This window comes from Chlamydotis macqueenii, chromosome 9, assembly GCF_036417535.1.
Source record: "Chlamydotis macqueenii isolate bChlMac1 chromosome 9, bChlMac1.mat, whole genome shotgun sequence".
Lineage (NCBI taxonomy): Eukaryota > Metazoa > Chordata > Aves > Otidiformes > Otididae > Chlamydotis > Chlamydotis macqueenii.
The window spans coordinates 344,152-364,604 of record NC_141564.1 but is presented as its reverse complement, the minus strand read 5'-3'; the positions used below and the strand labels follow the sequence as shown (position 1 = coordinate 364,604).

General features: G+C 46.2%; 1 protein-coding gene across 1 annotated transcript; it reads right to left on the bottom strand.

Annotated features, from left to right (window-relative positions):
- Nucleotides 1–1,022: 1,022 nt before the first annotated feature.
- On the bottom strand, nucleotides 1,023–19,056 carry SLC16A14 (solute carrier family 16 member 14). The gene is made up of 7 exons (XM_086754750.1): nucleotides 18,873–19,056; nucleotides 12,075–12,307; nucleotides 11,518–11,816; nucleotides 10,523–10,666; nucleotides 6,027–7,022; nucleotides 2,961–3,244; nucleotides 1,023–2,464 (listed from the first exon to the last, which is right to left on the bottom strand). The coding sequence occupies exons 3-6, from the start codon at nucleotides 11,786–11,788 to the stop codon at nucleotides 3,096–3,098; spliced, it is 1,560 nt and encodes a 519-aa protein (XP_086610876.1). The 5' UTR covers nucleotides 11,789–11,816; nucleotides 12,075–12,307; nucleotides 18,873–19,056; the 3' UTR covers nucleotides 1,023–2,464; nucleotides 2,961–3,095.
- Nucleotides 19,057–20,453: the final 1,397 nt, after the last annotated feature.

Below are 20,453 nucleotides of genomic sequence, written 5' to 3'. Positions count from 1 at the left end.
TTGTCCTTGATGTTGCTGATGCGGGAGCTTCTGGAAGTAACAGACTTCCATTGTTTGAGCCGCATATTTGATAAGAGACATTTGCAGTCTTAAAAGACTGTAACGATGGTTACTTAAGAGTGTTGTAAAAGGAAGGCAGCTCTCGCTGACATTGCTGACTTACTCCAATGATCAGTATCAGTAATTAAAAGGCCAAATATTACTACTCTGAAAGTACCCGTCGATTAATGCGTCACCTGCCATTGGCTAAACTTAAGACCCACGTATCAAAACCCGTGACCACAGTATTTGGGTACCATAGTGTACTATTTGAAGAGTGTATTAGGTTTACAATTTAACATGTCAAGTTCTAAGCTTGAATTTTATAAATGGATTTAAAAATATTAATACAGGGTTCTTAGTATAATTCTATTTCTTTAGAAAGCAAAGAAATACCTTTAAAAAAGGTATTTGCTGATTTAGATTAGGAATATCTTGTTCTCCAACTATATACCAATATTCTTGAAGCATTTGCTGACTGCAGATCTTTAGATAGAAGAAACATGTTGTATATTCTTTTCTCTTTGTGACTGTTTCCTTTTAGGACACTGACAAATACAAATTTCACAGTGTACATGAAATACTGTATTCATAAACTTTCTGTTCTGTTTAATAAAACACTATAAAATGTAATTTTGCTTTAGACAAATTATTTTAAGAACTACGGTATATGAGCAGGGCTTCTAAACAACAGACCTTCTTTTCTCACTTTCTGACAATTTACCACCAATGAATTATTTTCTTCGCTTGTGCTCTCATAACAGACTCAGGCAGTTTCAGGTTAGGAAACTGGAAGCCATGCTAGCCAATGTGGACTGAGTGAGTATTAATTTAAAAACCTAATTTAACTCGATTTTCTCAACCTGCCTCCCTTTCTCCTTGATCAACCATGTACCTGTCCCTTCTGTTATGAGAAATAAGAACAATCATTTTGCAGGAGCATCTTCATTTTTAAGCAATTAGTAGATGAACAGAAAGCGAAATTTGAGGTAACGTAAGTTTATTCCCATCATACGGCCCAGCAAGGACTTCTGGAGAAAGATATACTGCAGGTATCCTAAGTGAACAACATACTGTTCATTACAGTACTATGCAAGCACAGTTCATTTTGACAAAAGACCAAGTGCAGAACTAAGTATAAGGGGTACCTATCTTTCAAAAAGAAAAAAAAAAGGAAATTGAGAGAAATCATAACTTCATTATATATGTATATTTTACCAGGAAAAGATAGCTCAGATAAAATCAGCTATCAGCAGCATTCCCACCAAGAAGACATGAAACTTGTTCCAAAAGAACTGATGTGAAAGTGTAGTTTACGTGAACATTTTCTCCAACACAAAAGCTGATTTGAAGAAATCACTGAGTGCATGTTCACACCATGTCTTGCAGTTCACTGCCACCTCAGCTGCTTTAATATGAATTTTAAAGACCATACATAACTATCCTATCTGAACAAACTGATCTAAACCTGAAAGTAGTTCGGGGTTTTCTTTTTTAAGTCGGCTCGTTTTGAAGGATGTCCCTGCCAACAGTTGTAGAAACATGAAACTCAACCAGTGAATTGCAATATAGACCAATACAAGTTGAGGTTCAGAACTTGTTGTGGTTTTGTTTAGTTGTTTAGTAATTTTAAAACTTTTTTTAACCAACCTTGTCGCTATTAAAAAGATCTGTATAATGACATTGTTGCATACTGAATCAATATTTGTTCAATATCATGAAGAGTACCAATTGTTATTCAAGAATTCCAGCAGCATGTATCAGTCTTAAACTAATAACCTGATTTGTCATGAAAAAAAAAACTTTTGTAAAGCTAGCAGGAAAAAAACCTACAGTATTTGATATAGGAAAATTATCATCAGACTCACCTGTATGTTGTGTACCGTCATACACAACATTCAGCATTGACTACCAGACACTTAATGGTAATTAAGAAAATATATTTGAATATTTCAAATGGTCTGTAGCTCTTCCATGCTTTGCATAATCGAATTTTCTAGGCAATAAACATCTGAAATGTGACCAGTCGTAGACAGGCCATTGTGTACGTTGTGAGCAGCAACATGACTGCTCATAAAGTAATAGGTTCTGTTACTAAATTAATTGCAGCAAAATTTAGTATGCTGAACTCCAGTTCTTTCTAAAACTGTTTTGGGCCAATTTTGCGCAACTCTGCTTCTTCAGTACTGTTTACTTGACATGCAGGGAGTCAGTGGCAATGAGACAAAGTTCTACAGTACCTCAAATTACGTGAAGTAGCCAGAAACCTCCAACTGTTTCTGGAAACATCTTCCAGTTTGTGACTAACAATAGTGTTTTCCACATGTTGTGTAGTTCTGTTTGTTCTGCTTCAGGTGCATTAAGTGTCACAGCATTTATAATGCAGCCTATGTATTGAGGATGGCTACTTCTTATCCAGGTGATACTTTAAAAAAAATAAAATAAAAAATCCTTGAAGTAGAGAGTCATTTTTGAAAAATATAAGAACTTTTCTTCAATTTTGCATCACATAAATAGTAATTTTAATATGCTGAATTAATTGAATAATTGTACTAGTATTTCAACAGTACTTAACTAGTCAGGTAAGAAATAAAATAATTTTCTCGTACCCTCTAAGTAATCTTTTGTCAGACAGAATATATAGTAGGAAGGACTTTTATAGACCATTCATATCCTGATCGAATTATCTTGTAGGATTAGTGTAAATCAGGAGTGACTGCAATGCAGTCAATGGACCTTCACCAGTGGTTAGTGGTGAAAAGTTAAGAGAGAAGCAGGGGTAAAGGGTCCCAGCCTTCTTCCCGTTTTAAAAGACTAGCAGGGGGCTTTTAGTCACTGTATGTGTTAGTTCTAAAGTAAAAGATCTTAACTCATTTTAAAAGCATATTTCCAATAATTTAGCAGCATTTTTGAGAACAAACCTTTTTGAAGCAAATCTTTTCACTTAAGTACAGCTCAATGTGATTGGTTCCATAAGAAAAACCGCTTCATACTGTTATACAACAGAAACATTAAATTAAAAAAAAAAAATTGTAAAAAACCTTCTGGAATTTGTTCTATACTTGTGCCTCTTCTGTAGATTTTTCTCTTGGTTGCTTCTTTTGAATACAAGGTTGTATAAGTAAAAATGTTACTCCCACCGCGTATAGCAAGCCACATATGTAAAAAGAAAAATCATATTTTTGTGTGATGTCATAGATCCAACCTGCAAAATAAGAACAAAACATGTATGTTTGCAAAGCTTGACAAGAAGGTACAGTGCATAGGAAAACATGAAAAATACTGCACATTTCTCTTACGACATATCTGTCAAACCCATAGTTGTTTTGTAGAAAAAAGAGGTGGCGATTGTCTCCTCCTTTGGATTCTACAAATGGACATGTATTAACAAAATCTCTTGTTCATTCACCAAAACTAGTGCAAAACTTATCCCCTCATGTAAGTATCGTGGAAGTCGTAAAATGGGAATCCAGCCATGCGCCATCGTAAGCAAAGCAACCTTCTCTGGAAGACTGTACATTTTTTAAATAACTTATCACAGGTCTGACTTTAAAATAGACATTTTGGAATCCCAAGCCGACCAGTTTTCCCACCCTGCTATTTTCTTTGTAAAATACCCAATACTGCAGGCCAGTTCAAATGTTGTGCCTTGTGCAAGCAAACACGTTCCCAGGAGCTTTCTCAACGACTCACATACCGATAAAAGACTTTTTGAGAGCTATAATCTCAGAACTTCAATGACTCTCATTCCAACCTTAATTCCTTTGCAAAAACTACATTAGAGTTACTTCAGAAAGGTTTGAGAACACAAAATAGCAAAATTCCCTCATGTCATGCTGGCTGCATTGCAGTGTACCCTCAAGACCAGAAGGTTTTTTAACACTAACTAATTGCATCCTATTTGCTTCATTACTAATGAGCAAACACAAAGGCGCAGACTGAGAGGTGCTAAAGGAATATATGGTAGAGTAAAAACACCGCCGCTCTGCAAAGGGCACTACATGAGCTTTCTTCTAAATTATGTCAGCTCACTCAATGCTGGGGGAGAGGGTGAGCATGTCCTTGCTTTTCTAGCTCGCTTGTGCTGCTGACAGCTCCCGTTCAGCCCGGTGCCATCCTGGCTGACCACGGCCATTCCTCACAAAGTTTCTGACTGCTTTCTTCTGACTTGCCTCTCTGTAAAAGAGCCACAGTCTGGCTGTAGCAGTGACAAGCCATACCTGTATCTCTCCCGTACTTCCCTGCCTCTTTCTATGAGCAATTCATAATGAATGTTTGTTTGAACCTAAGTAACTTTAGTGATAACATACACACACACACTCCTGGACAGCAGTACAGAGATAATGTCCCAAAAGCAGACATTTCTAGCTGAAGGAAGGCAAAGCCAAGTTAGTTAAATCAATGTGGCAGCTTAGCAGTGGTGACACCCTGTTGTGGTTTTGTTTAGTGAGGGGGGCTATGGTGGCAGCTTCTGTAGGAAACTGCTAGAAGTCGCTCCCCTTTGTCCAGTGGACTTGGCCGGGCCGAGGGCAGACCTGCTGCTGGCCAAGGCCGAGCCGATTGGTAGCAGAATGTCCCGTGATAACGCCTCTGCGATAACGTATTTAAGAAGGGGAAAAACAGGGAACAAAAAGAGAGAAGAGAAGATGTGAAGAAGCTGGGCGGGGGCAGAGGTGCACAGGGGGACGCGCAGGCCTCATGGGCCTTGCAGGCCTCACCCTCTGGCCTCCCGCTGGGCTGCTGACTGGGCCCGACTCAGCCCGGCCCGGCTGCAAGAAGTGAAGAGGAGATGAGAAGTGAATAAGATGTAAAAAGGATCCTGAGAGACATCTACCAGCCTGTTGTGAGGAACGGCAGCAGACACCAAGGTCAGTGCAGAAGGAGGGGGAGGAATAATGCGGCTCCTGGCCAAGATTCCCCTGCAGCCTGTGGTGACGACCATGGTGGAGCAGGTTGTCCCCCTGCAGCCCATGGAGGTCCACGGAGGAGCAGAGATTCACCTGCAGCCCGTGAAGGACCCCACATCGGGGGAGGTGGATGCTTGAAGGAGGCTGTGGCCCGTGGAGGGCCTGCTGGGACAGCCGTTCTGGAGAGACTGCACCCCGTGGAAGAGATGACCCATGCCGGAGCAGTTTCACGAAGGACTGTGGCCCGTGGGAGGGACCCCACGCTGGAGCAGAGGAGGAATGTGAGGAGTTCTTCCCCCACCTATGAAGCAGCGGCGTGAAACAACGTGTGATGAACTGACCACAACCCCCATTCCCTCTTCCCCCCTGTGCCGCTTGTGGGGGTGAGAAGGTAGTAGAGATAATGTTAAGCTTGGGAAGGGGGAGGGATGGAGGGAGGTTATCTTGTTCTCTGTCTCATTATCCTGCTGTTTGTAGTAATAAATGAATAGTTTTCCCCAAGTCGAGTCTGTTTTGCCCATAACAGTAACTTTCCCTGTCCTTATTTCAAACCTCAAGCTGTTTTTCTTATATTATCTTTCCCTATTGTTTTGGAGGGTGGGGGGAGTGAGAGAGAGACTGCGTAGTCTGGTCCCGATCAGGGCTGAATTACGACACACCCAAACACACTTTATAGTTCTTTGGCGTAATCCTACCTGCCTACCCTGGAGACTATTCATCATTTTTTCATCTAGATAGAAGCATGAGTATGGATAGTGCATATACTACACCAAACATGTAAAAATAGGTTAAAACTTTCTCATTTTAAAAAAACCCCACATGATAATACTTCAAGGAAGAATTGAGAGGATAGATTGTAACAGATTTGGGATTGTTTGCAGGGTGTAGTGTGTGAATAGTGAGCTGGTAGCCAGCAGATGCGATCTGTGAATCTGGACAGTGTAAAGATGTTATGGTCCACTCTGGAGCAGCTGTAAATTTGTTCAATACATGTGCCCACAACATAAGAAGGCTTAATAATATAACAAGTCATGCGGTTATTATACAAACATCTCTCGGTTAGCAATTTGAACTTTTTACCTGCAAAGGGCGGTCCAAGCAATGCAGATATTCCATTGGCACAAATGATGATGCCATAGGCATTTGCAAGGTGTTTGGTTCCAACTAAATCTTCAGTCACAACAGGCATTAGAGAAAAATAGCCACTGGAAAACCCTATTAGAGCACAAGCTACAGCCAGGGTAATGTACGTCTGCATTAGTGGCAAAGTAAGAATGCAGGTGACCAGGGTAAAGTTAGCCATGAGGAAGACATTCCACGTGCTGATGCATGGGAGATCAGAGATTATTCCAAGGATCACTTTTCCAAAAATATGAACAATGGCTATGATGGATGTCAAAGGAAATACATTGTTCTGACCAGATAAATTGTACTGCTTGACTATTTCTGGAAGATGAATGAAGGGAATGACAAAGCTGCTATAGGCAAACAAAGCCCAAATTATAAAGGCCACGAATACTCTGTTGGTAAACAGTGATGCAGCTCCAAAGTAGCTGGAGTACCAGACTGCAAAGCCCTTCCTGATTGTAACCGTCAGCTGGCTCACCGTCTTCAGAACGCGCAGGCCGTACATACTCCTTCCGCTTCTAGATTTGTTTCCAGTTTCTATGTGCTGAACACTGTCAAGCACTTCTTCATTGGTTGCCTCTTCTTTTTTCTCCAGTCCCTCACTGAAGACTCCATTAGATTTTATAGTCTCTGCGGACTGGGACAGAGCCTTTTCCCGTTTGCCTTCACTATTACTTCTCACCACGTATTTTTCACTAGCAACATCTTTGGGAGAGAGCGGTCTCATAAGCGCCCCGCAGACGCACAGGTTCAGGGAGATGGCGCCCTGGATGAACATGGCGTTCCTCCACCCAAATTCAGTGCAGAGGTACTTCAGTAAGGCAGTCATCAGGAAAGCTCCAAACCCCGTTCCTGTGGTGCTGAGTCCTTGTGCTAGGGCTCTTCTCTTCTGAAAATACTGCCCTACCATGACCACCGCAGGCAGATAAACCATGCCACTTCCAACACCTATGAAAATAAAAACCAAAATTTTCCTGACAAGATTAAAAATGGTGAAAAACAAATCCATTTTATTCCTAACTTTTGCACGAGCATAGTAGTAAAACCAAGAACAAAGGGTCAATTCTCGTGTTAACTTTCACTCCTGTCTTGTAGTATTTTCCAAACTTTGCAATACTCATTCCAGCGAGAATACAATACTGCTGTTTACCTGCTGGAAAAACTGAACCACAGGAAAGATAAAATCCTTACCTTAGTTCAGCGTGATACGGCTGGAAAGCCCCGAACATCCCACAATGTATCAGTGACAGTTAATTTGGGGACAAACACAAACAAACCCTATTTTGAAATATCTGTATGTAACGCCTGCATCTGGCTGTATCAGCCCCAGAACTGGCGCAGCGGGTGCATCTGTGGCTTGTGCCTAAGCTCACCAGCAATGAAGATCCAGACCGAGTTTCTGTCTTCGCTTTGTGACTGCGGAGCCGCAGTGACTGTGAGGTGTGTTTCGGGAGGCAGCACGGGGACTAGCCAACAGCCTCTCTGTGCCTTTTCCTCACTCTGTGCCATGGCGGCAGCAGCACAGCCGGCTCAGCGCCGTCCCCAGCCCAAAGGGACTCCCCGGGACGGGGGGGTCAGCAGGCTGCTGTGCCCCACGGCGGGGAGCACGACCCGTGGCACTGGGGTGAAGCTGGCGGCCAGGAGCTGAAGAGGCAATGCTGGGAGGAGCTGGGAGCCAGGCTGAGGGGAGTGGTGCTTTGGGAACAGGAACTGAGGCACCAGGGTGGTGAGGGACAGCATTGGGATGGTGGGGACTTACTGCGTGAGGGCGTCCTGCACAGCGGGTCACCAACGGGGAGAAGAGAAGCCCACGAGCGTTGCATAGAGGCCAAAACATGATCGCAGCAGGAGGCGGCCACCATGACTGAATAGCAGTCTTAAATCTAATGGCCACCAACCACGAAAAACTTCCCTGAGGTGGCAGTCAGTGAGGTGACTGTGAGCCAGAAAGAGAGTGAGGGGACAGGGACTGAGTGGTGGGTGAGTGAGGGGAGGGAAAGTGAGGGGATGGTGAATGGAGGTTTCATGGAGCTGGAGGAAACATCTCAGGCAACTCTACACTGATTTTCTGGTCACAATTATTCCTGCAATAGCATCTCACTTCTCCACATCATGTAAAAATTTGCCTCAGATTTTTTCCTGAAAATCTGGGTTTCACTCCTGTTTAAGTTCCCTCTGCAACCTCTGCCTTTCTGTCTGGTGGTTTTGGTATGCTCTTTCTGAACAGCAGCAAGGGCTGAAAGAAAGAGTGTGTAGATCCCTGTCTGCTTGATTATATTCAATCTATATGGAAATAGAAACTGCCAAAAGGGCAGAACCCTGCCTGTAATTATTTTTCTTTGTTCAGGAATTTACAACATTACTGAAATCTATGGTAGGATGGTATAAAGAGCTGTCACAGGAATCCTTACTAGTTTCAGGTTTTTTCCATCTAGAGAGCTAGATGGAAAAAATTATGCACAGAAATTCTGCAGATTTCCATGAAATTCTGTGAAAGGGCAGTCTGAGGGAATGGAGGGTACAGAAGCTATTATTTGTATTGCAAACAATTTTTTTCATAATGCTTCTGTCTGTCGCATGTAACATAGACACCATGCTTCATCTGCAAACAGAGCTGGCCGTGCTATCCGTGGCGTCAGTAATATTTCAAAGCCCCTTGGATTGCTCAGTATTGCTCAGATAATTAAAGGCCAAATTTTGTATTTCTCACTTCGATCACTTTAACACTTTTGTTTCCTATCTATTAACAGTTTCACTTTCCAGAAATGAACAGTGAATAAAATGAAGTAGTACTTTAAGCAGATAATGTTGGGATCTTCTACATGACTTTCTTAAAATAACTACCTTTTTTTCACAAGCCATTGGAGCATTCAGGCACTAAGGATCTACCGATTTTCAAGAAAGCTGCCTGAACACACATGCCTTTTCATATTTTCGTTGGGTTCTTACACATGTCAAAATGCTTTCTAGAGATCCAATTCCAATAAAAATGACAAAATATTACTTCTTTCAGTGATTTTCATTGTAAAAACATGTGTCAAAAGCAGTTGCTATTTATGAGTGGCTGTTGATGAATATCCCTTATTAGAGACTACGTATGAAACACAGCCACATGCGTTGTCCTAACTGAGGCTGAGATGGGGGTAATTTTCTTCCTAGTAGCTGGTATGGCGCTACGTTTTGGATTTGTGACCTAAGCACCGTTGATAATCACAGAATAGTTACGGTTGGAAGGGACCTTCAAAACCCATCCAGTCCAACCCCCCTGCCAGGAGCAGGGACATCTCCAACCAGATCAGGTTGCTCACAGCCCCGGCCAACCTGGCCTGGAATGTTTCCAGGGATGGGGCATCCACCAGCTCTCTGGGCAACCTGGGCCAGTGTCCCACCAGCCTCAGTGGAAAAAAATTTTCCTAATATCTAATCTGAATCTACCCCCTTCTGTTTTAAAACCGTTACCCCTCATCCTGTCACAACAGGCCCTGCTGAACAGTTTCTCCCCATCTCTCCTGCAGCCCCCTTTAGGCACTGGAAGACCGCTCTCAGGTCTCCCCGGAGCCTCCTCTTCTCCAGGCTGAACAGCCCCAGCTCTCTCAGCCTGGCCTCACAGCAGAGCTGCTCCAGCCCTCTCAGCATCTGCGTGGCCTCATCTGGACCCTCTCCAACAGCTCCACATCCTTCTGATGTTGGGGGCTCCAGAGCTGGACGCAGCGCTGCAGGTGGGGTCTCACCAGAGCGGAGCAGAGGGGCAGAATCCCCTCCCTCGACCTGCTGGCCACGCTGCTGGGGATGCAGCCCAGGACATGGTTGTTTCTGGAAACAGCTAAACATCTGTGTGCCCATGGGAAGCAGTGAATTAATTCCTGATTTTGCTTTGCTTGTGCATGTAGCTTCTGGTTTACTTGGCCAACTGTCTTTACCCTTCTGATTCTCTCCCCCACCCCACCATGGGAAAGTGAGCGAGCGGCTGTCCAAGGCTTAGCTGCCTACCAGCAGTAACTTGCAGCAGCCTTTAAAACGGGTTTTGAAGCAGCGTGTAGTTATCATAACCTGCTATTTTATTAATGTGGAGCAACCCCTGTAGAAAACATTTGCTGTTTCTTCCTGTGACAAAGAGAGGAGTTAGCATCTCAACATCTTTGAATTCCTCTTGTTAGAGCTCGGGTTACATAACTTCTTCTCATTAAAAATGTCCTCTAATATATTCACTTGGGAGCAACTGATAAAAATACCATCTTCACATGGCACATTTAAATGACAACAAAAGCCACTGGGCTCGATCCACTGAGTAACTAAATAAGTTTTCAAAAAGAGAACAGGCTGTAAACAGTGGGGGGGAGAAAGCTGGAATAACTTTACAGTCCAACTTCCCTTTTCACTCACCCGCACAATCTTCAAAGGAACCAAAAATCATTGAAAGAACTTTCAAACCTTAGTACAGCTCTTACCGGCTGTCACCCCAAACGTAAGGAACAGGTAACGCACACCGGAGGCATGGGCACTCAGGATCCAACCCAGGGCGTTCAGTACCCCGCCAATCACAGCTGTCCTGCGGCACCCACATGTGCTGATGAATAAACCAATGAAAGGGCCTGTTAAAAAAAATTTTTTAAAAGTTACATTATTTATTTAATTCTCCACACTCTTTAATAATTTGTCACATGAAGGTTCTTAATGTTTTAAACAAAATGTTAAACATCAGGCTGCTCATGCAATTCCATTTATTTTCCTTATTACTATTTAAAATCGTGGAAAAAAAAATTCAACCAACCCGCCAAATACTTGGTAAATACCCACAGGACCTAAAATCAAAGTTGCCGCAGGAAGAAGGGACAGTTTAAACAGAGGAAGAAACTAAAATCATTGTTCCCAATACTAATCATGTCTGAGTGTAGGCCTTTTTCACAAGTAACTAGAAAGTAAACATTTTCTTTTGCTTTCAGTGCAATATTTTAGGCAGATCTAAATACAACTTTTTCAATCTTATTTTACGGAGACTGCAGGGTGTGTGTACATATATGCACAAACATACCCCTACAGATATTATTTTGGGTTGATCCAACCACAACTTAAAAAATAAATTTTAGTTCAGCTGCCAAACTGAAATATAAACTGTCCAAATTCAACTTTTTCTCCTCCCAGATGGGGAGGACCACAAGCTTCACAGATCATCTGTTCTCTTAATTCTAGTGAGACCTTGAAGTCACAGGCATCCTTCCTTGTTCATGCTGTCCCCTGGAGTAACTGTCTTCTCTATTATCTTCCCTGTTGCTCCCTTTCTCCCTCTAACTTGTACAATTTGTGCTGGTGACTTTAAAAAGGCAACTCAGAGAACTTGAGCAGCTCTGCTAATAAAATGGAAAACTGTAAGAAAATACTTGAGGGATGGCAAACACATTCTAAAAATCCAGGTAGTTTCAAAATAGAGAATGCTGGAACATACCTACAATAAGCGTAATGCCCATGCTGAGGGAGCTAACCCATGCTGTTAAGCCACGGCTTTGGTTGAACTCTTCAAGCCATTCCATGTTGAGAATTCCAAGGGCCATTTGGGACCCCATGATAAGTATGTGCACAAGGAAAGAGGAAAGAACAATCATCCAAGCCCATCCTCCATCGACGTTTGGATCAGGCTTAATTGGCCTACTTCCAACTTTTGAGTCATCTCCAAAACTATATCCAATGTCCTCTCGGCTAGCATACATTTTCTCCATGATATTCCGAAAGAAATGCAGTAACTACCTTCAAAAGACACACAAAGTGATCAGATTTTGTCGTTTGGTTATAGTGAACAGCGTAAACCACTGCTGCGTGTCACCACTGTGGTTTAGTGCAGTTGTAGAGTGACTACTGGGTTTTCATTGTTCAAATGTAAAACGCTTAGAATATTCTCTAATTAATGCATTTCTCTGTGTACCTCGTTATCACGGCTGTCTGTGCAGGAGTACTGACAGGCTGGCAGTAGGCTGCACTCTTTCCATTACTACACACTTCACTTACTGGTACGTGGCTGAGAGCACTCACTCTTCATGGGCTGACTGCAGTCCCAGAAAGACTGGTCTCTCTCTCTCTTCCTTCTCTGTTATCACCTTCTGCTGTCCCGGTAAGATTACGTCCCTTTGTGTTCCAGCTGACAAGGCTTGGAATTAAAAAAGGAAATCCTGAAGAGGCAGGTAGATGAAGTTACCATATCTTTCCAGAGGAAACCAGTTTTGGGATGTATTTCCTCCTTACTAGTGGAAGAACAAGAGTGAAGACAGAAAAAGACAAAGATTTAAGGTTCTTGATTTTCGAAACACTTTGCTTACATAAATTACAACAAGGAGGTTGTTTCTAGCTCAAGCTTTTTATTAGAGTCAACTTGACAAACAGTTTGCTATTATGGTTTCAGTTTCCATAGTATTAATCCATATAATCCTACGAAAACCGAAGTCTTCTTCCAAATTAAAGTCAATGCCTACCAGAATCAAACTGAGCAGCAGGGTTTTGTGCATAGGTGAATGGAGGATCAGGCCACAATGGCTTAATTTGATTACTTTGATGCCTTCTGTTGTTACTCTAAGTGAAGATTGCAACACAATGTGGAAATAATTTCAAAACTATTTTTAGTTTATTAACAGGCCAGGTGCAGAACCCAGTCTCCCCTCCCTCTGACTTCTGCTGCAACACACTGAAATGGTATCCGGCTGTGAGGCCCCACACAGGTTTCCATGGAGACTAGAAATGTGATGATACAAATTACCAGAGATGGTAACTTTTTGTCTTATTTTCTTCTCCAGGGAAATAAAAAGAGCCATCAGCTTCACAACAGTTAGAGAATAAACTTACAAAAAATGGTTTTAAAAGCTCCTGTGCATTCTGTGAGCCCTCAGAAGGCTCCTCGCTACTGAATCCTGGCTGTGCAAGGAGTAACTCAGATTCTGCACTAACTGAAAACTTGGGCTGTTGTCTTTAAATACAGGAGTTACTTCTCCAGTTACTACCTTTCCAAACTATTTTACTTTTTTCTTATTGCTAGATAAACGTATCGAGAAGGCCTTGAAGCATTTCATTCTAATAGGCAGGTGGAATCAGAGCCAACGGGTGAAAGACAGCAGTAAAAACCAGGTAGCCTCTCCAGACCGGCTGCTGGGTACCTCTCACCTTTGCAATTCAGTGCCACGTATCCCTTACTTGCCGTACAGGTAATTATCTATTATAAATTATAAATTATAATGATGATAAAGATCAACGGCAGCTTGAACATGTAGGTTCCTCCAAGAGGAACACCGAACACTTGCCACACGAGCAGATAAGCTGGGACCAGCTGATGAATCCACACCCGGGAGCCCGTGGAAACACATACTGAAATGACTTACTGGCTTTTTCCTTCCACATCAGAAGGGGGTTGTACTCAGAGGTCTTTCTCGAGGTCTGAGCCAGGACTGTACACGCGGTGAGAGGGGAACAAGCCAGAGCCATGTGGTGGTGTAGACTTTTTTTTTAACATAGGAGAGCCTTAGTTAGAACTTCATCTTTCGTCTGCTGAGGGCAGGTCTTAAAGATAACACCTCAGCTCTTTTCTATGAGCGCACTTGGAGCCAGATCCCCTCTTGACGTAGTTTATATGGCTACTGTGACTTCACAAGAGAGAGAAATGCTAACTGCATAAAAGTCATAAAGATAGTGAATAATCATGCTAATGGGAAATAATGAGAAGAAGCAGAGTGAAGGAAAAGTTTGAGTTGCTCAACATATTCTGTACAAGATTAATGACAATGTATGACAGATACATGGGAGGCGCTGGAGCTGTGCAAGGCAGCCCGACCGGCTCACGTGATAACCAGCGCTGCCAAGAAAAGGAGACGCATGGTAGCAGTGGGTGACTCCCTCCTGAGAGGTACAGAGGCACCCATCTGCCGCCCCGATGCGCTCTCTCATGAGGTATGCTATCTCCCGGGGGTTCGTATCAGGGGTGTCACTAAGACAGTGACAAACCTCATACGGCCCACCTCATACCACATCCACTACTGGTGTTGCATGTGGGGGCCAGCGACACGGCCGGCAGCAGCCTGAGAAACATCAAAAGGGATTTCAGGGCTCTGGGTTCAGCAGTCAAAGGCTCTGGGGCGCAGGTGGTATTCTCGTCAATCCTCCCGGTCGAAGGGCAGGGACCTGAAAGGGCCAGACGTATCTGGCAGGTTAACTCGTGGCTCAGGGAGTGGTGCTACAGCCAGGGCTTTGGGTATCTAGATCACGGGGCGTGCTTTGAGAAGCCTGGGCTGCTAGGGGCGGATGGCGTGCACCTAACCAAGAGGGGGAAGAGCATCTTTGGCCAAAGGCTTGCCGGGCTCGTCCGGAGGGCTTTAAACTGGTGCTGCTGGGGGAGGGGGAGCACAGTCCAGCCCACCGCTGTCAGCATGGCGCCAGTGCCAGCACCGAGTGCCCAGAACCTGGGGAAGGATCGCAGGTAAGTGTGAGAGAACTTAAACTGCGGACCAGAAGAACTCCCGTCGCTCCAGCCAGCAAGTCGGCTCTGTCGGGGGCCCAGCTGAGGTGTCTCTATACCAATGCACGCAGCGTGGGGAATAAACAGGAAGAGCTGGAGATGCGCGCACACGAGCAGGGCTACGACCTCGTTGGCATCACGGAGACGTGGTGGGATGACTCCTACGACTGGTGGGTTGGGATGGAGGGATACAGGCTCTTTAGGAAGGACAGGCAGGGGAGACGAGGGGGGTTGTCGCCCTCTCTGTCAGCAACCGGCTGGAGTGCGTGGAGCTCCGCCTGGGGATGGAGGAGGAGCTGACAGAGCTGTTGGGTCAGGATTAGAGGAAGGGCAGGGACAGGGGACATCACGGTGGGGGTGTGCTGCAGGCCGCCTGGCCAGGAGGACAGAGCGGACAAGGCCTCTACAGGCAGACAGGAGCAGCCTCGCCGTCACAAGCCCTGGTCCTCATGGGGGACTTCAACCACCCAGACATCTGTTGGAGGGACAACGCGGCAGGGCACAGGCAGTCCAGGAGGTTCCTGGAATGCATGGACGACAACTTCCTCCTGCAGGCGATAGGGGAGCCGACAAGGAGGGGTGCCATGCTCGACCTTGTGCTCACCAACAGGGAGGGACTGGTGGGGGATGTGGAACTCAAGGACAGCCTTGGCTGCAGCGACCATGAGATGGTGGAGTTCAAGATCCACGGGGCAGCAAGGAAACTACATGGCAAGCTCTCTGCCCTAGACTTCAGGAAGGCGGACTTCGGCCTCTTCAGGGACCTGATGGGCCAAGTGCCATGGGAGGTGGCCCTGGAGGGAAGAGGGGCCCAGGAAAGTTGGTCCATATTCAAGGAGCACCTCCTCCACGCTCAGCAGAAGTGCATCCCGATGAAGAACAAGTCAGGCAAAAAGGCCAGGAGGTCGGCGTGGATGAGCAAGGAGCTCCTGGACCAACTGAAAGTGAAGAAGGAAGCCTACAGCGGGTGGACACAGAGACAGGTAGCCTGGGAGGTCTACAAAGAGGCTGTGTGAGTGGCCAGGGATCAGGTGAGGAAGGCCAAAGCCCTGACAGAACTGAATCTGGCCAGGGATATAAAAAGCAACAAGAAGAGCTTCTATAGGTACGTAGGGGACAAAAGAAAGTCCAGGGAAAATGTAGGCCCCCTCCAGAAGGGAACTGGTGTCCTGGTTACCCAGGACATGGAGAAGGCTGAGGTTCTCAATGACTTTTTTGCCTCAGTCTTCACCGACAAGAGTTCCTGTCCCACCACCCAAGCTGTAGAAGGTGCAAGCAGGGACTGGGAGGATGAACCGCCCATTGTACTCGAAGAGCAGGTCCGGGATTATCTGAGGAACCTAAAGGTGCACAAGTCCATGGGACCTGATGAGATCCATCCGCGGGTCCTTAGGGAACTGGCAGATGAAGTTGCCAAGCCACTGGCCATCATATTTGAGAAATTGTGGCGGTCTGGTGAGGTCCCCGATGACTGGAAGAAAGGGAACATAACCCCCATTTTTAAAAAGGGGAACAAGGAAGATCCGGGTAACTACAGGCCGGTCAGCCTCACCTCTGTGCCTGGCAAGGTCATGGAGCAGATTCTCCTGGAAACCATGCTAAGGCACATGGAGAGCAAGGAGGTGGTTGGTGACAGCCAACATGGCTTCACCAAGAGCAGATCGTGCCTGACCAATTTGGTGGCCTTCTATGACGGGGTTACAGCACTGGTGGACAAGGGACGAGCAACGGATATCATCTACCTGGACTTGTGCAAGGCATTTGACACTGTCCCGCATGACAGCCTTCTCTCTAAATTGGAGAGGAGTGTGGCCAGCAGGTCGAGGGACGGGATTCTGCCCCTCTGCTCTGCTCTGGTGAGACCCCACCTGCAGCACTGCGTCCAGCTCTGGAGCTTCCAACATAAGAAGGACATGGACCAGCTGGAGAGGGTCCAGAGGAGGCCACGCAGATGCTGAGAGGGCTGGAGCAGCTCTGCTGTGAGGCCAGGCTGAGAGAGTTAGGGCTGTTCAGCCTGGAGAAGAGGAGGCTCCGGGGAGACCTCAGAGCGGCCTCCCAGTGCCTAAAGGGGGCTGCAGGAAAGATGGGGAGAGGCTGTTCAGCAGGGCCTGGTGTGACAGGACGAGGGGTGATGGTTTTAAAATAGAAGGACGTAGATTCAGACTGGACATAAGGAAAAAACTCCTTACATTGAGACTGGTGGCACACTGGCCCAGGTTGCCCAGAGAGGCGGTGGATGCCCCATCCCTGGAAACATTCCAGGCCAGGTTGGCCGGGGCTGTGAGCAACCTGATCTGGTTGGAGATGTCCCTGCTCCTGGCAGGGGGGTTGGACTGGGTGGGCTTTGAAGGTCCCCTCCAACCCAAACCCTTCTGTGATTCTATGATTCCATATTGCAGTACATCTTAGTGGAATACAAAATTATGTCACTGAAGATTCAGAGTCAGGATTAAATGTGGAGCCTCACCTTCCTCTGTCATGCTTTTGACTGTTTTCGTGTGCTCCTGAATACTGATACTGGATACAAAAAAAATTTCATATTTGGACAGGAAATACATATATATTTTACATATTTTAAGTTATTTAAAGCAAAAATAAGTGACATTGAGATGCAGAGATACAATACTCATCTTTGCAATCTTACTGACAGAGCGGGCTTAGATTGAGTTGATGCAAGTTAATGTCATGCTTGTGTCAACTCCTACAAATCTTCAGAAAATGCAAAATTTTCCTTTTGACCTGGATCCTTGCTTATTATTACTTTTACACTATTAACTTTCCACTAACATCACGAGTCCAGAGAGAATACACTCAAAAGCAGGGAAGGTCATTTCCAAAGCTGCACAAGCTCTCAGGGTCCGGATACAGCAAGGATGGGATGTCTGGATCCTCTCCTCATCGCCCCATGGCCCGTCACACCCAGGAGAAACGCACTCACATGCCCTCAGCCTCCTTCCCACATCACAGCACTGCCAAGAACATGGTGTCACGGAGGCAGCGATGCCTAAGTTGTGAAATCCTAGAGAATCTGCAGAAAAAATGGCAGCAGCTGATTTGCGAAGCCAGCTGTATTTCCCGCACGAGCGAGGAAGTGAAGACCTGCTCAGAGCACAGTGCTGGAACGCAGCCCCTCGCAGGGGACTGCACTGAAAGGCAGCAGAATCTGGATTCTTGTTGGGCCAGCTGAGGAAGAACTAGAGTTTTTTTTCAGAAGTTTTTTATATTGTATGCACACATGGTATGCGGTGCTCCTAGAAAACTGACCCAAACACTAGTGCCCACAAAAGTGGTGAGCTTTTTTGAAAATCTGACTCGCGAGCTATTTTGGGGACAAGTACAGGTGCTGTAATAAGCAGCAAAACACCCAGGATCCCTGTGCCATCAGTGCAGCTATAGCTCTCTAGCTTGTAGTTGAACTGGATCACCAAAAACCATCAGAATGTGACATAAAAAGTCCGTATGGTGAATAATTCACATACAGTTTGGTACCCTCTTTCAGTGCCTGATTGCTTCAATAGTCTAGAATAAAATCCTACGTTAAAGGCACTTCCCATGGATAACCCGTAAACACATTACAAATAGTAATGAGCGTTGCTTCACGGTATTCCCAGCACGCGTGCCACGTGGGATTGTCTTTTGAAGACATCCAGACAAAACGCGGTTAAAAACACAGTTTATTCGGGGTGTCGTTAAGTTTTGACAGTCTAACTTCATCTTCCTCGTGCATCCAGCGCTTCGGTCGTCACCGACTTCGCTGGAGACGCGGACACGGGCCACTTCTGCGGAGCAGAGCCGGGGCGGGTAACTGCGTGCTCAGCAGGGAGCGGGAGATCAGGAAAATTAAACGCTTGAAAGGCTGAGCTGGTCGCCCCGGTCACTGGTTTGCGAGAGGCCGGCGGCTGCTCCATTTCCAGGCCCGGGTCCCTGCCCTCCTGCCCCCGGGGGCCGTCTCCCGGTCCCGGCAGGGAAGGCCTCTCCGGGAGACCCCCGGGCGCTCGTCTGCCTCAGCGTGACCCCCGCGCGGCCCCACGTCCCCGGGGACGGCGGGAGCAGGCTCCGTTCACGTTTGTCTCCCCTGGGCGCCAAGGGCTCGGGGCAGCTCGCACCAGGCGCCGTGCCCGCTGTGCGGCAACTCCCCCCCCGACGCGCGGCCCCCGCCGCCCCCGCGCCAGCCCGGCCCGGCCCGGCCCGGCCCGGCCCGGCCCACCCCGCGCTGCCGCGCGTTGCCCCGCCGCTGCAGCTGCCGCTGTCGGTGCCGGTGGCGGTGGCGGTGCCATGCGGCGAACGCCGGCTCCGCCCGAGGTACTCACCGCGCCGGGCCCCCGCTGTCGGCCGAGCCCGGAGAGCGGCCGCAGAGCTGCGGTGCCACCGGCCCCGCTCCGCCTCGCCCCTGCTTGGGGCGGGGGGCGGCTTATTTTCTGCAGAAGCCTGGCACCGGCCTCGGGGCTGCCGCCCCCCGGGCAGCTCCTCTTCGGCACGGCCGCGTCTCCATTCCCTGCGATTTCAAATCTCCACGCTCTGTCATCCCGGCGGCACCGGCTGGGTCCGGTTTGGCGGAGGGGATCTGCAGCCCCCTCGCACGCACACTCTGTGGCTGAACGAAGCCGATTGCCGCGCAGGTTGTCGCCGGAAACCTACAGCGGGGGGACGACAGCATCCAGTAAAGCAGCCGGTATAAAGACTTGAATGGCCGTTGGATTGCGTGTGCTTCAGACAGGCTCGCTGAATTTCTTCAACCAAACCACCCTAAGAATGAAGCTTGAAAGCTTCATTGTGCAGTACCTTATTTGTGCAATTAATAAGCTTCAAAAATATTCCTCCTTTAGGAGGAGACAGAGTTGTGGAAATAAGCTCCTGCTTTTTCCAAGCGACATCCAGACCTTGGTTGTATCTTTCTGAACAATCCGACGTCGGCAAGGTATGCGTTCCGCAATACATCGACCACGTGCCGTAAATTTACCCCAGCTGCTGTGCGAAGCCTTCATCATCAGAGGATCTTGGTGTCCTGCAGCAGTGCACTGAGCAGCAGAAGGAACGACTTGTACAGAAGGTGTAAGAAGTGGTTTGAGAGAAGATGAAATGAGGAGAGGCCAAAGGAACGTTTTGATGTTGCTATACGTGCTGTCTATGTGCATAACATGGTTCAGAATTTGTTAAAATAATTGGTTTGGGGACTTTTAAAAGTACATCTTTGGAGCTTTTTATGTATTTTTTTTCTATGTTTTTATTTGACTATACTCTTTGGCCTATGTCCCATTTACACAGGCAAATCTCATCTGTTTTCATAAAAGTTTAATGTTCTGTTCCATTATATATCTTGTCCATCAAGTAATCAATATTACTTGATCAATGAAGCACTTTTATCTGGTTTGGTTCAAGTGTTTGGCAGACTATGGGCTATTGCTATGGCTTCAGTCCTTCCATAAATCTTTATTACTTTGCACTGTAGTCTTACAAAAAAAATGCTTTTCCAGAAAAAACCAACTAGATTAATGTCATAGACTTGTGATCGGGTTCATTTACTTCTCCTTCATAAACAAAACTAGATTTCCCAGTTTAAAACTGTATGGTATTGCATTGCAAACGTGTCATTCTGAAGTACGTATGTTCCCGATTACTCTGTGTTTTGCAATACCTTGCCCAGCACTGTTTGGGCATTCATATCCCAGATTTTAACTTTGGCATTGGCTTTTTGGCTGGAGTCTGGTTTCCTAAAAGGTTTAACGCTAGGGACTTGACACTTGAAATTTGCTGCTTGTTGGCTAGTGTTACTGTGCAAGTTTGGGACACGTACCTTTTGATTTGTGCGTCATCCAACATGCTCACATACTGTATTAAACCTACCACAGACGCAGATTTACTGGGATTGTGGGATGACTAGCCACGAAATA

What these genes read in the sequence shown, in the direction of transcription:
- SLC16A14 (XM_086754750.1), bottom strand. Translation starts at nt 11,788, where the DNA reads ATGGAGAAAATGTATGCTAGCCGAGAGGACATTGGATATAGTTTTGGA. An exon ending in GGGCATTACGCTTATTGTAG is followed by an intron (nt 10,667 to 11,517) that starts GTATGTTCCAGC and finishes TTTTTTTAACAG; the next exon opens with GCCCTTTCATTGGTTTATTC. An exon ending in GCTTGGACCGCCCTTTGCAG is followed by an intron (nt 3,245 to 6,026) that starts GTAAAAAGTTCA and finishes CTTATTTTGCAG; the next exon opens with GTTGGATCTATGACATCACA.